At 42.1% G+C, this 15,438-nt stretch overlaps 1 protein-coding gene across 6 annotated transcripts in view; it reads right to left on the reverse strand.

Moving 5' to 3' along the window:
* myo5aa (myosin VAa) overlaps window positions 1–15,438 on the reverse strand; it is a 49,732-nt gene that overhangs the window by 27,617 nt on the left and 6,677 nt on the right. For all 6 annotated transcript variants that reach the window (XM_020592329.1, XM_020592327.1, XM_020592324.1 and 3 more), the window contains exons 2-9: window positions 11,528–11,638; window positions 9,583–9,754; window positions 8,659–8,803; window positions 7,698–7,854; window positions 5,952–6,095; window positions 2,687–2,768; window positions 431–538; window positions 68–174 (exon numbers count right to left, since the gene is read on the reverse strand). In XM_020592329.1, coding sequence (XP_020447985.1) covers window positions 68–174; window positions 431–538; window positions 2,687–2,768; window positions 5,952–6,095; window positions 7,698–7,854; window positions 8,659–8,803; window positions 9,583–9,754; window positions 11,528–11,638 — 1,026 coding nt within the window. The remainder of the gene's footprint in view (window positions 1–67; window positions 175–430; window positions 539–2,686; window positions 2,769–5,951; window positions 6,096–7,697; window positions 7,855–8,658; window positions 8,804–9,582; window positions 9,755–11,527; window positions 11,639–15,438) is intronic.

Genomic DNA, 15,438 nt, shown 5'->3' on the forward strand with positions numbered 1-15,438 from the left:
TATGGGAAACTGTATGCAGCTGGTGTGCAGCAGTTACAGTGGTACAGAATTAAAATACTGTCCTCACAGGAATGAGGCAGCTGTCTGCATCTTTATCCTTTATCTCCACATTTCCCAGATGAAGGATGGCAGCAAGAACCTGGAACAACCCCATCTGGTTGGAGTCATTAATACCTGCAGGGGACAAACAACACAAACACAAACAGACAAGCTGGTTACTATGACTGCCTGAGTGATTCATCTCCACAATGTCCCTGCTAGAGTTTCTCGCCTGGTACTTTACATTATTTTACCCTTATGCACATTAAACCCTAATCGCCTGAGTATACGCAGATGAGTTCTAACTGACTTGCATTTGACTCCAGGGTTAAAATTCCTACATCTTCCACACAAGTGTGTACATTTTTACACCTGAGTATGTGTCGGTTACCAAGCAAAGTGAAGGCATTGCGAGTGGTACAAAGCTCCTTGCTGTCGTCCACGCCGTCGATAACGGGGCTGCCACCCTGCCTGGTGTACAGGAAGTCATTTGCATTGCCTGAGTGGAGAGACAGAGAAAGTCAATTATTCTGAAAACTTGAGTATTGTGTGCAATCTTACGCTGTGCATCTTGGCTAAAAATGTGCAATCAACAGCACCCTCATTACTCAATCATCAGAAAACTACCTTGTAGATGATTTAGGAAATACAACAGGTGCATTAAATTATTTTGGCCTCAATAAAAATAGCTAGGGAGTGTCACACTAAGCAGCAAATATTTGATACCTGTCAGGATTCCCTTGCCAGTAACCACAGCACCAATACCGATTTGCTACGCTAAAGCTGAATTGTCAAGAAAACCAAGGATACCCACCATGGTGGCCAAAAGATGTTCAGTCAGCTGGCAAAGATTAAAGACAACAGAGCACAGCAACGTTTCCCCAATACACAGCATGTTGTTTTCTTGGAGCAGGACTCTGTCATTCATTGTCCTTTAAGTTAATTAGGTTTGGGTGGGCATGTCAAACACAGACTCTTGGAAAGTGATGTGATTCCTAAAAGCAGCCTGCACTGTCTCAGACACATACACACACTATCAAGACTTTGTTCAAGGCTCTGAGAGAAAAGTCCATTTCAAAACATTTCGGTGTAAGAACGATGGTAGCTCAACTTTACCACAATCAACTTCTTCACATGCACTTCACACTGAGTTAAGGCATGGCCTGTAGCCTGGCAACAAGAGGCACGGACATGGTTGTGACAAGTGCTCCATTTACTGAGCCAGGAAGTCAGCAAGGGAGGAAAACACAGCAGCTGTGTGTGTGTGTGTGTGTGTGTGTGTGTGTGTGTGTGAGAGAGAACGAGAGCGGGAGAGGGACACAGAGCCAACTTGGTGGCTGTAAATGTCAGAGCCTGCAATGTGTGTGTGTGTGTGTGTGTGTGGAGGATGAGCAGGTGCAGGCCCACAGTGGGAGCGTTCTGTGTGAGAGCCTGTTCAACCACAGAGTCATTGAGTTTAATACGCCTCAAAAAAAAAAAAAAAAAGACCTGTGGTCACTGGAAATCTTTTTCCTGTCCTTGTTCTATATTCAATCTATAGCAAGGTTTCCAGCTGGTGTTATTTAAATGTGGCTCTTACTGGGAAACATACATCAGGAAATAATAGCAAATTAACCAGGTGCAAATCACCACCAGGTGTGCAAAATACTGTGTAACCACAATTCAGCAGCATATTTACCAGCACTATTGATGTAAATGAGGCACAGCCACAGCAGTGTTGGTGCCAATGCACTTCTGTTTATGAGGACCTGCTGCCTGTACTGTGCATGTGTGGGCACGTTTACTGCTACTGAACTTTAATATTGGTTAAAGACACCAACAAAACTATGTCCAAACTGTAATCACGTAGTCTTCTGCAGCCAAAGTGTCTTTCACTTCACTCAGTAAGTGAAGGAACAGTATGACCCAAAAGCCTCTAAACGTCCCTCAATTCTCCTCTGGTGTCCCAAAACGACAGATGTGATTCAGTGGCACCGTCTCCCTCCTCAGATGTGTTCTTAACACTGACGAGGTCTCAGATGACAAACGGGCTGCCACACTGACAGCAGTGCTGCAAATTTAAAACTTGCTTTTTCCTGACCTTAAATATCAGCCGCAATTCCTTCTGCAGCAGCAGTCGTAACTCAGGTGCTGAGGGTATCTGTATAAATTCTGCCCATTTACGAGCATGTGCACACTCTTGACAACTGATGATTAACACAATTAAAACTGCTAATTTGCTAAATAAGACAACAAGTAACAAGAACACTTTCACATCACAAAGCCTCAAGTCCCAGTGTCAGAAATCAGCAGTTGAAACAAAGTCTGCAATAATGAGTTGAGCCTCTTCTTGTATTCAGTTGCTTCTGCTAACACGTGTCAGCTTGGCATTTATAGCAAGTATGTATCTACGACTGTTTTCAGATACTGTAGCTGTAATGCATTGGGCCAGGGCTCTAGGTAAGACAATATTCACATGCCTGAGGGTTGCAGTGAAATTTACCACAGAAAAACAGAATGATGAGTGGTTTTCTCTGTTGCAAGAAAGTGAAGTTTTCAGTTCCTGTTTTTGTAACTCCTTGTTGTGTGAATGCACCATTAATGCAATTAGTCAACCACGGAGTTCTGTGTATGTGCGTGTGTGTGTGCATATGTGCATGAGACTTACTCAGCTTCAGAGACTTGAACTCAGGCAGATGGGATGATGCACAGAGCTGATAGAAGATATGATAATTCCTCTCGTCATCGGCCTGGAGCGAAGCATGAAGACCATACAATGTTAGGGAAATGCTACGTGTACACGTATGACAAATACACCACATAAACAGTGTTGTTCTACACATTCAGTGTGTTCTATTCAGTCATCATCACAAGCTTGATCCTTTTTTATTTGTAACTTTAATTCATGCAGAGAAAATGAACAGTGTTTGCACTCGACATAAATCCATACTCATGTGCTTTACAATGATACAGTCTGACTCTTTATCATATGGGAGCTCCACTGGAACCGCTGATGATGTAGTGCCTTGTTCAATGGCAAGTCAATGATAATCAAACAAGATGCAGCTGTATTCATGTATTCTGCTCATGACAGGGTACCTGATAGATCACACTATCAATGGGTATAAATAACACAACTGGCAAAGACAGCTGGAGCCACAGACTCATTTTCAGTGTTAATAAACAGACTGCATGTTAGAACGGCCTCAAACAATATGTAAAAGCCTCAAGATCCATTACCGGGGCCCCACATTCCCTCTCTCTCTCTCTCTCTCTCTCTCTCTCTCTCACACACACAGAGTTTCCACAACTTCAAGGGACTTGCACTCATTTTTTGGAGATTTACCATAACTTTATACAAAGTCATCACTCTAAAATTCAAAGATTTTCATTTTAGGGACTTGCTTTTTGTCCCCATAAGGATGTCAAGTCTCCATAGTGTGATTGTGTAAATGAGTAATACTAGGCCACACACACACACACACACACACACACACACACACTTCTACATGGGTGTTACTGCAGTCAAGTATGTGAAAAATGCAACAAGGAAAGCAATCACAGTTTTCTGCCTGTTTCCTCATTCCCCAGCAGTGTTGTCATTGATAGCTGTGTGTGTGTACATGCACATGTGTGTGCAGAAATAAAATATCTTTGTTCTTTATCTACACACTGCCCTACTGGCTCCACCAGTGAGCAAACACACCCGCTGAATATACAGTCAGGTTTTATAAAAGGAAAAGGTCAGTGAGCTATATAGAACTTATCAAGACAGTAGTAATCAAGATGTTTACAGGAGACTGATAAACAAGACGCTGCTGAGCAACAGCAAGTTCTGTTTAAATGTGCACTGATTTGGCTTCTCTGAGACTTTGTGGTGATGACATTAACTAATGTGCATGTGTGTGTGGTTGGCTGCACTTCTTCATAAGGACATGAAGTATACAAACGAGCATTACGATCTACCTGAGTGACAACAGTAATTATCTACTGAATTACTACTGCAGGCTAGTGTTGTAAACTGAGACCAAGTCAAGATCAAAACCAGTGTATCGAGACCAAGACTTTAAGGGGTTCAGACCAAGTCAAGACCAGGGCACTTAAACTTAGTTTGATAGTACTGGCTCGCCTGTGTTTCAGTGATACTAGTGACACGATATAGGGGTAAAGTTACTGAATATTTTCCCCTAAAACATGTGTTATGTGTTTTAGTATAACCAACAGGAGGCCCCTGATGACTGAACAAATATGGCTGTAGGCCTGCTAAACTATATAAGGGTTATTTGGGCAATTTAATATTTTTGTAGTAGGCTCTCTCTCATTTCGGCGTTGCTCTGTGTAGACAGTCCCTACGTGCTGGTCTCACAGCCAGCTGCACAGAGACCAGTGTTATTTGTCTAGTGAGTGTGCATACTGTAGGTAAGGCTCGGAGGATGGCTTGTTCTGATGAAAATTGGGTTGTAGCTCGTTTTCTACATTATTACGATTAGAAAGAGGCGACATTCGTGTTTTAACAAACTTTCGCTATGACTTTTTGATCCAGAAACTTGTAATCTGTGAATATTGGGGCAACGTTAGCCCGGCCTCCCACGCTAACTCAACCTAATTCAGTACATTAGTATCTTTGTTAGATAGCTTAGCAAATTCTTTAGCTGTAAAATAAGCCACATTTGTTTTAACTCCTCTGTCTCCTGTCGTTATTAAGATATTAATCCACTCTGGGTGTAACTACCATCCAGTACAGAGGAATATCCAATCAGTTGATTGATTTGTGTGTCCAAACAATGGGTGTTGATTAGCAGGGTATTCCTGTTGCCAACATAGGTTTGAGATCCAGCCAGCTCATTTTATTTTTCAGCAGAGAACTCTGGTCGTTGTTTTTTACATTCATTCTGATGTGTCGCCTTTATTACATTAATTTGGCTTAAGGCCGTTGCTGCACCCAAGTGTTGTTATGGTAGGGAAAACCTTGGTAATGATGTTAAGAAATAAAATAGACAGACCTTCAAAAAGTCGTCTCGAGACCGCTCTCGATCTCAAGCTGTATAGCACTACTGCAGGTGTAACGTTTTTGTTAAATTGTGGGATCTTAAGTTTGGCTATACCACTGCTACCTCTTAAGCTTCCAGTCAAAGTTGTTCGGGGTCTACTTGAGATCACTGTTCCACTGCAGGTTTCCTGCCATTTGGCTTGGAGAATTTTGCAGTAACTGGAGTGAACATGTTTTTTGTCAAGTTTCAAAACCAGTTTCAATAACAGATACATAAAATCCCAGCTAGGGTTTTGCTGTAATGGCTCAAATTAGACAATCATCTATGCCGGCTACTATAAGATCACTCTGATACCAGCCAATAATCCCCTGAATGAGTTACATTATGGCTGTAGTGCATTAATGTAAATACATTGCTGCTGACAGGCTTCGAGAACCTTGGATGTCAAGGAAACAAGCCCAAGTAGAGTGGTTATGACAGCGGCCATCAAACATGATACTCAGTCGCCTCTTTAGGAAGGGGTGTTTGTAACCCTGCAGAGGCTAGAGTGTCAGAGAAAGATGTGTCTCAAGAGCAACATGTTCACAAACATACATCTTCACCAGGAAACCAAGCAGCATGGCTAGAGGACACAGCAATGCCACAGACTTTAGACTCATCTGAGAGAAAAAAAAACCTGAAAACTAAAAACTGGCCTCTTCGTGAACTAAAGCTGGACATACAGCAGCTGTGGGCTATTCAGAGTACGGTGTGTTTTATGTCAATTACCTTCAAGAGCCAAGTTCAGAATGAAATGTACAAAGGTCAGTTGTGTTTTATCTTAACCTGAGGCCGTGGTAACAGACTAACGAGTGAAGGAATGAATGTTCATCAATGTAACAAACCAAACAGCCTCTGTGTGTGCATGTTTACACAAACCTGAATGTGCATCTATGTGCTCACCTGAAACACCACTCGTGATTTCTCCAGCAGATATGTTCTCATGTTGGCGCCAGTGATGCGATAGCGGTTGTCGAACCCTATCTCGATGTATTTACCAAAACGACTGCTGTTGTCATTTCTGGTGGTCTTTGCATTTCCGATGGCCTGAACGACAGACGACAATCGCATAGATTACAAACCATAAAGCATTTTATTGTGGTAGTGTTTACATTTTGACAGGATAGAACATTTTTCACTTAAAAGCAGTTCAAAATCTACTGTGCACAGGAAATTGTGCAGACATGAGAGCAGTATAGTGAATAAGCTGAACTATTTTTAAATACATATGCAGTGACAGAAATGTTCTCTAACGATTTCCTGATCGTTAAACTAATGCGTTCTCTCACAGTTTGAGTTACAGCCTGAAACGCGCTGCATTTTATCTGTGGCTGGTCCACGCTTCAGAACATGCTAGTATGCTTTAATGGTTCTCTGTCCTTCCACATAAAACCATTGTATCAGCTTCTGTAATCAATGAGCTACTGTACAATATGCTGATGAACAAATAGTCTACATTCAGAAACCTTAGTTCAATATACAGGATCAGCGACCTCTCAAGGGACTGTCAATAGATGGGTGGGGCTACATATAAACACAGAGATCCAAGCAGCCAGCTTGAAGACACTTAAATCATGTGTGAGCAGAGCACATAAGGCTCTTGAAGAGTTAAGGCCAAACGCAGTCTTTCACTGCAGACAAGGAGTCTTTCAGCCGAGCGGGTGTTCCAGTCTCTGCCTGCATCTCTTAAATATGTACAAATGTACACGTATAACATGCAGGTTTTTATGATACTGAAAAGGCTGTTGCAACCATCTACTCTGCATCCAGGATGTAGAAGTGACTTTATTTTCTGAGTTTGTGTCTGATGGGCTTGAGGTGAAAACAGTGGCTGGGTGGAGGAGAGTGATGTTAGCAGAGTGGCTGGAAAAGACAGACAGAGTGGGGGATGGCAGGACGGAGGGGTTGGAAGGGTGTAGTGGCATATGGGCACAGGGGAGCTCTCTAACCCCTCCTGTCCTTATGACTCTGCAGAAAAGAAATGCGCACATACACACAGACACAAACACACTAAAGGATACGACCTGCAGAGAGCAACCTGAGGCCAGAAAGACGGTGTGCAGTGGAGAAGCTGAAGGGAAGGGAGTAAGTAAATGCCAGTGGAGAAGAACGCAGAGGACATGACAGAAGTACAAACAGCATAACATTGAGCCCTTATCATTCACAAATCAGCTAAGCTGATGAACGTACGGTACACTACAGTAACTGGGCCAAGAACAGAGCGCCAAGAGACATAAAGAAAGACTGACACCTTGTTGACAAATTCACAGCTATGGAAGTTTGTGGGGATCTATCCAGTCCTTCACACCCACAACACATTTCCTGTATTTTGACCTATAATTTGAAGCAGGCCGGTTGTAGCATGTTGCATCAAGTGATTTAAAAAATTCAGTAAGTCTAAAAATTTGGCAGTAAACCTGGACAGTGATTCTGTATTGACTGCATTATTAAAACCAGTACAAATGAGAAGAAAATACTCAAAAAAGAAGTTTATAACAGTTTAATTATTTTATATTTCATCTTTTATATGCAGCTAATCCATGTTCTGGATTTCAGATGTATGTGACTGTGTTTAGGAACCAGTTTCTCTTGAAGATAAAAATGAATGTAATCAGCCGTTTCTGTCAGCAGACCTCATCCGGTCCTCACCTCCATGATTGGGTTGGATGCCAGAACCTTCTCCTCGATGTTGGCCTCGGTGGCAGAGCCGCTGACGGTAGCAAAGTATCTCATGGCATATTTGGCTGATACTGTCTTTCCTGCTCCAGACTCTCCGCTCACAATGATTGACTGGTTCCTCTCATCCCTGACAGGTAGAACATACAGATTTAAGACGACACCATATTAGTTCAACATAAAACTGAATGGACCGAGGTCATATTGACAGGTATCAAGAGATGGAATGTATTTGTTATACATGTTTTTTTGAAAGATGAGTTAATTGGAGTTAAGGCCGTGTTAACTTAAAGGATAAGGTTAAGGGTGATGGCTTTGTGGACTGATCCTAATACAAACAATGCCAGGATTTCACTTTGGGCTGATATATAGTGTCAGCATTTGGCACATATTCAGTAGCATCAGGCAGAGCAAGTGTTAACACACCTAATAACCCCTAAAGCTCCTCTGTCATTCTCTTCCATTTCCCCAAATCTGAGGCAAATTCTTCCTCTTCATTCAGGTACCTTTCTTTGGAGTAAGCTCTGAGCTCTGTTGTTATCTTTTTTCACTTTTGCAACCAGCCTGTATCCACCTAAGGCTCCTATTGCACCCACTGGTGACTCAGAAGGCACAGAATGCCATTAAATCAGTGTACAGACATTATTAATTGCTACCCCGCATCCTACTTTTAAATAATGGTTTAGACCCGTAACATAGAGAATGCGTTGTCATGAACATAATGAAGAGTCACTAAACTAAAACTAATTTGAAAAGGAAGTGCTGATGAAATCTGCTCTACAGTACTGAGACAGACAGTGAGACCACCAGAAGGCTATTTTTAACTCATCTTTGACCTACAAACCCTGAAGAGTCAGGGCTGAGCAACAAGGAGACTAGAATGGTGTCTGCTGAGGTAACACACACACACACACACACACACACACACCCCTACCTAGCCATCTGTTTGTAAGCCTCCTCTGCCACTGCAAAGATATGTGGGTCCATGTCTCCCATGTTCTGCCCGCTGTAGGCATTGATAATGTCTGTTCCGTAGATGGGCAGCATCTCATACGGGTTGATGGCCACCAGAACGATTCCTATGACAAAGAGCACAGAGGGAAAGTGTGAGCTGCTCTGTATTAAATAATTATCAAACTGTTATACGGCTTTCCAAACCAAGAGGGTACAGAGTGTAGTTCAAGTTCAGAAGGCGACTGATTAAGACAAACAACAGTGTCAGCAGAAAACAAGACCCCAAAGTCTAAACTGTGCTTAGCTGACATATAGTACTTAGCATCAACTTGGGAGGGATCTTGCATGACTCCAGAAAGTAGACTTTATGTTACTGTAGTATGATGTTATTTAGATTGTGTGACATTTTCTAATTTTACATATGCAGCAAAAAAACTTTAAAATAAGTGGGAAAACAAGCAGAGAAATAGCATGTAAGAGCAAAACAAACAGTACCTCACTGTACAACTTTAGTACATGTGTGACCATGGTGGTGAATATGACCACAGTTTACAGCTAATAAGGGACACATTTTATAAATGCCATTCAAAAGCACAACATGGTTGACTGAGCATACATACACTAGGGGTCAGTGAAGGTCACAGACACCAAGGCTGTACTTAACTAATAAAATATAAAATTGTACACCTTGAAACATTATTTAGTTCCTATTCTTTTCATTATTAAAATGGGACCCAATGAGACGCCCATCTGATGTAGTAGTTCTGGAAAATACCCATCAAGATTTTCCCAGAGGTTCACCTCATCATTTTCATAGTAAACGTTGATATGTTCGGAAGTGCTCATACCAAACCACTGATCACATACAGCACGTTGTCATTAAAAGGTCGGAGTGCCTTCCTACCGCAGTAAGTGTAGATGAGCTTGGAGTCGATGAAGCGGACTTTGAGGTTGTGCAGCACGGCTGGCTCGTGGAGGTAGCTGAGCGCTGTGAGGTCATTCTCGCCCACCAGGATGTCGGGGTTTCGCAGGTAAGGCAGGTTCTTTGTCTTGGGGTCCAGCTTGTACTCAATGTTCTGAGGGTGAGCAGGAAAACAGAGTAACACAGGAGAATTGAGACAATCACACAGTACTTTCTCTTATGCGAAGCACAATACAACACTTGGAATTACACATTAAAATCAAAGGTGGTGGATCAAGGGTGAAAATATGGCCCTGACCTTTGTTAGTTACTAGACCAAAAGACTCCATTCAGTGTTTGCATGCTCCAGATTCTGAGATTGAAATGTGCTGTTTTTTTCAGTGATGCTAAAAGCCATAAGTGAAACGGTTCCCTTCTCAGACACCAAGTCAAGTCCTGTGAGAGATTTCTTCTTGATGAGAATCTGTAAACTCTTGCAGTTTCGCTGGTTTGGCTGTCTGAGGCTGATTAACAGCAGAGAGGCCATCGTGTCAGCAGTCAATAAGCATTGTCAACACTCCCTAAGTGAAGTGTTCAAACAGTATTTCATGCATATGCTCTGAGAAACATCATGAGACTGGCCAGTGATTTGTCATGGCTCTGCAGCAAAACCACCAAAGCTGTGTCACACCATATTAACACTGGGCCTCATTCACCAACCATGAACACATTTCTCCTTACGCAGCTTTCACAAAGATTCTGGAAGTCACCACTGTTTTCTTATCTGTGATTTGCTCTTAGATAAGAACAGAAGCATTATATGATTCAAATTACAATAGCATTTTTATCCTTATTACCCTTTTTGGTAATTATTTCCATTATTTTGAAAAGCATCATGGTCTTTTAAAATTAATAAACAGGACACTAACTATTACAACAAGCAATGAATTGCTCACTTATATATAAATGATTTAAAAGAAATCTGATTTTAAAAGTGCGATGTATTTAAAAACATCACTTAAAAACCAAGCACATTTAAGTGAATATCTTGATTTATTATTTCTATTAACTTCTTTAACTGTCTCAGATATTGTGGCCAGTGTTGAAGCTGTCTGTGTAAGTGTTTGGTTGTCCAAGATCACATCTGTGATCAGGGCCTGGGTGCACACATGGAGGTACTCTCACTTAAATGTACACCTGAAAGTGCCGTGCATGGCCCTGATGCGCTGGCCCAGCTCAGGTAACTGGGCAGGTGTCTCTCTTCCGTTTGTTTTTTTACCTTTTTACCTCAGATTTAAGCTCAAAACGTTTTTGACGCAAACACATTCATGAATCAGACAAACTTTTCTTAGGACCTTAGGGATATAAAAACAAAACTGAGGAAGATATTGGTGAATGAGGCCCATTGTTTTCAGCTTTGAGGTTCAGTGTTTGGGGGCTTAGGGAAAATGTGTTGTCCTCTGTGGAACCATAGGCTTTATTTTACCCTGATCTTTATACAAAACTAACCTTAGCTCCTTAAAAAATAATCCTAAACCTCCATCCAGGTTGGACATGTGGAGACACTGAACTAACTGCCAGTCAAACAGACAGAACCAAAAAACTAAACCTCCTTGATGGCAACTGTTTACATTTACACATGATCCCAGTAGCATTAAATCACTAAGGGCAATATGGCAAATGGTTTTGCTGCTACTGCAGCATGCATTCAACTGTAGTGCTGTGAATGTGTGCCATTTGTATTCTAAGCCAAGGAATTAATTCTGCTGCTAAACATTTAAAATGCTCCTAGGTGCACCTCTGCAACCAGGTCTCATTTGTGGAGTAAACCCCAAAAGCTGCCAATGAGGCTCAGCATATTGAAGTGTCTCTAAAGCAGAGGAAACAACAAAAAGAGCTGAGAGGACAGATCAAGTCCTCCCCACGCCGTTCTTCCATTCACCCTCACCGTTCTGTCCTCCAGCAGCAGCTGCAGGGAAGTATCGCCATTTTTGTAGTCCTTGCTGAGCTCAGCAGACTTCCACACCTCCTCTGCATCAGGGATCCACACCCGAGCAAACTAAGAGGTAAGGAGACAGAGAACAAAGAAATTTGCATTAAGTTATCTTACTTAATCTGGTTCTCCAAGAAGATGGGAGTACATTTTTAATAATGTGGACATTATTTGCCTTAGTTCATCTAAACCCCTTTAAAAGAAAGAGCAGAGTTATCTCTACTTTGTTTCATTTCTTAGTTAAAAACAGTGTGACCTTATAGAAAACCCAAGGTCCTGTGTTTTCACAGTCATGAGCACATGGCTCCTGAAGGTCAATAAGGTTGTGGAAACAAACAGTAGCTCACAATGACTGAAGAATGCAGCCGTGGTTGTATGTGTACATAAATTCATACATACACACACCGCTTCTGTTTCAGGCCTTTGTGCACTTGTGACCGGATGCAATCAGATGATCACATGCACAGAAACAGTTATGAAGACTACTAGTCACATGGCTGTGGAATCCAGCTCACAGATGTAGACGAGCTCACGCACATGCACACAAGCAAAGAACCCTTACTTCTAATGGTACAGGTGTTTGCTGGAGGACTGTGCAGTAGCTGCAGAACGGAGAGAATCATACCGTGACCTTAAAAACCCTGAAGACGAGGTCTGCAGTGAGCAACCATGTTTGTGTGTGTGTGGGTTGGTTGGTTACAGAACATTTGATATTACATGGGGAGGAAACCAAAAGGAGTGAGCACTGAATCCTGGTGGCATGTGTTTTATCCACCTGATGTTTGTGTGTTTGCTTTGTGCAGGACCTGTTGTTGGAGATGTTACCACAGAAATGTATTTTTGTCCTATCTTACTCGTGTACAGTACAAACATTAAAACATGCACAGAAACACCTCCAGATATCATTACAGCATTTACACACTAAAACATTGATGTGTTATGATCTGACAGAGCATTTTCACTTTTCTAAATACTAGCACATACTGCCAAGATACAGGGAAACACAGAAATGTTTTAAATGGCATCTCTGTGATGAGGACTTGAGCAGCTGAAGCATGTGATGAGCAGTGAGTGTCTTTCTGGAAGTCCAGTGATGATTTCACAGCTTGTTTTGGCTTCGTTACATAAACGGCTAAAGACAATTTCACGGAGGCGAGAGAGAAAGACCTCATTGTAGAAGGGCACACCCAGACACAAACTGGCTCATTCGGTCGGCTGCTTCGCTAACGGTCATTTGAGTCATGACTTCATGGTCACGCTAACCCTCACCACCCTCCGTCTGTCTGTCTGTCTGTCTGTCTCTCACCACTTAGCGTTAAGAAGTGTGGTGATGCCAAATGGGAGTTACATCCTCTCAGAGAACAAGCAAAAGAACACAGAATGAAAAGCTTGTTTCTGACACCCCATATTACTCTAACCTTTTTAAACTGACTGCTATGAACACATCATATCTACTTATCTCACTGGATGTGTTTCAAAGTATTACTCAAGTGTTTTTTTTAAAGCACCACCCCAACCAAGACCCCAGGTGGTGCCAGTTTTTTCCCTTTCCCTAGTCCATCCCCATCTCCACACCCCTGCAGGAACAGCACACAGCGTGGTTTGGTAGTGCAGGTTCTGTTTCCATTGAGTGACAGTCAACAGAGAAGAGATATAACCTGTGTAAGTCAGAGGACAAAACTCATTTAAAAAAAAATGTGAACAACACACAATAAGTTCCTTTGAAATACTTAAAGGATTAAGGAACTATACCAGTAAAGTACGTATGACAATCAGCAGGTATCCCGTTCTTTGGCACATTTAACTGTGTACTACTTACTGGCTCATTTACCTGGCGGGCTCCACTTTGGCATCTGCTTTCCAGAAACTGAAATGATGATTGTTATGTCACTTTAGTTTGCATGTGTGCAGTCAAAAAAGAAAAGACAGAGAAAAGCACAAAGTGAGACAGACACACAGGTCACAATCTCACATCAACGCAAACACAAACGGCAGAGAAGCTGTGATGTTGTGAGTCTTGTCCTGTGTTCTTCTGTCAGATTTGTTTTGGAGTCTGTATGAAACAGAAGAGTAGACAGCTGCAACTGGACATCAGCTGCTAAATGTGTTTGGAGACAAGTACAATATGTGGTCATAGTGATTCTGATATGGCTGTTTTATAAATCCTCTGGCTGCTCTGTTCAGTTGTGGCTGCTGTAGTAACTCGTGCTAGCAGACAAATCTGACACACACACACACACACACACACACACACACACACACCCTGACTAATATTAATGAGAGAAATATCAATTTTTAGACTTATGAGTTTGGCAGATAGAAGAAGCTGAAGAAGACTCAGGTGAATACAGTACATACTACAGCATCATAATATGGTACAATCTTCGCAAAGAATCCTCTGTCAGTAGGCCTGTCTACCCCTGACCCTTCAATGATGAGCTGGGACAAGCTGACACACAGTATGATATTGTCAGACCGTGGGAAATAACAGTGTTAACCAACTTCAAGCTACAGAAATAAAAACCTGTATGCTAAGGGTTAAACTGTTTAGTTAAAGGGAAACATATCCTATATGCACGCCTCGCTTTATCTCCCCCATTCCACCATTTTGTTAGTCGTTTCACCTTTTTGGCCTCCATAGGAGACCGTCTCAGCAGCCTCCTAGCAACAGAGAGAGAGGGAGGAAAAGAGGGAGAGAGACACAGAGGGAGTGAGGAAAGAGAGGGAGAGGACGACAGATGCTATAAATAACAACAGTGAGTTTCATCATCCCTCACAGAGACACCGCTGCTGATGATCATCCTCATACACACACCCACGCAATTGTTTCACACATCACTAGGTGTCAAGCACGATTATCTTGAATTACTTAGTATTGAAACAGGCAGCCAATCAGCACATTTCTGTCTCTTTCTTCTTCTACTTTCTGGAGTCATACCAAGGTGTGTGTTTGTACTTGAGTATGGGATGAAAAGATAGACGGAGAGCAATACAACACGGCTGCCTAGGCAATGACGGGTACAGTGAGGAACAGAAGTATTTGAACACCCTGTGATTTTGCAAGTTCTCCCACTTAGAAATCATGGAGGGGTCTGACATTCACATTGTAGGTGCATTCCCACTCTGAGAGACAGAATTAAAAAAAAAAATTTCAGGAAATCACATTGTATGATTTTTAAAGAATTTATTTGTCTTGCACTGCTGAACATAAGTATTTGAACACCTGAGAAAATCAGTGTTAATATTTGGTACAGAAACCTTTGTTTGCAATTACAGAGGTCAAACGTTTCCTGTAGTTCTTGACCAGGTTTGCACACACTGCAACAGGGATTTTGGCCCACTCCTCCACACAGATCTCCTCTAGATCTGTCAGGTTTCGGGGCTGTCGCTGAGCAACGCAGAGTTTAAGCTCCCTCCAAAGATGTTCTATTGGATTGAGAGCAGTGTCCTGTTCCTTGGTGTCACCTGTTGAGAGATGCTCATCACAGTGTTATTCAGTGTTCGTGCATATTCACACAAGGCCTCATGTTGTAACTAATGCTGGTGAGGAATCTGTGGGGGCAATAGTGAAAGGACAGGGCATGGTCCTTCCTGTCAGGACTTCATGAGGACTAAAATTAAATTTGGTGTCTGCGCAGACTTTTGCCAATCTCTCTTTGCCCTGTTTTTGTGATGGAGCAGCTGCTTCTTGCAGCTTTTTAATGTTCTGTGTGCATAAGTCCCAATGTGGTTTTTCATTCATTGACTTCTGAATCATTTGTCTATGTATAGTATATACAGTGTAGCCAGCTGCAGTTATAGCAGTAAAATCAGCTGCATTGTTGCCTCTGTCTATTCTTCCATCTCCCTTTTGGTGTCCTCTGCAT

The sequence above is a fragment of the Monopterus albus genome, unplaced genomic scaffold (assembly GCF_001952655.1).
Source record: "Monopterus albus unplaced genomic scaffold, M_albus_1.0 scaffold17.1, whole genome shotgun sequence".
Classification (NCBI taxonomy): Eukaryota; Metazoa; Chordata; class Actinopteri; order Synbranchiformes; family Synbranchidae; genus Monopterus; species Monopterus albus.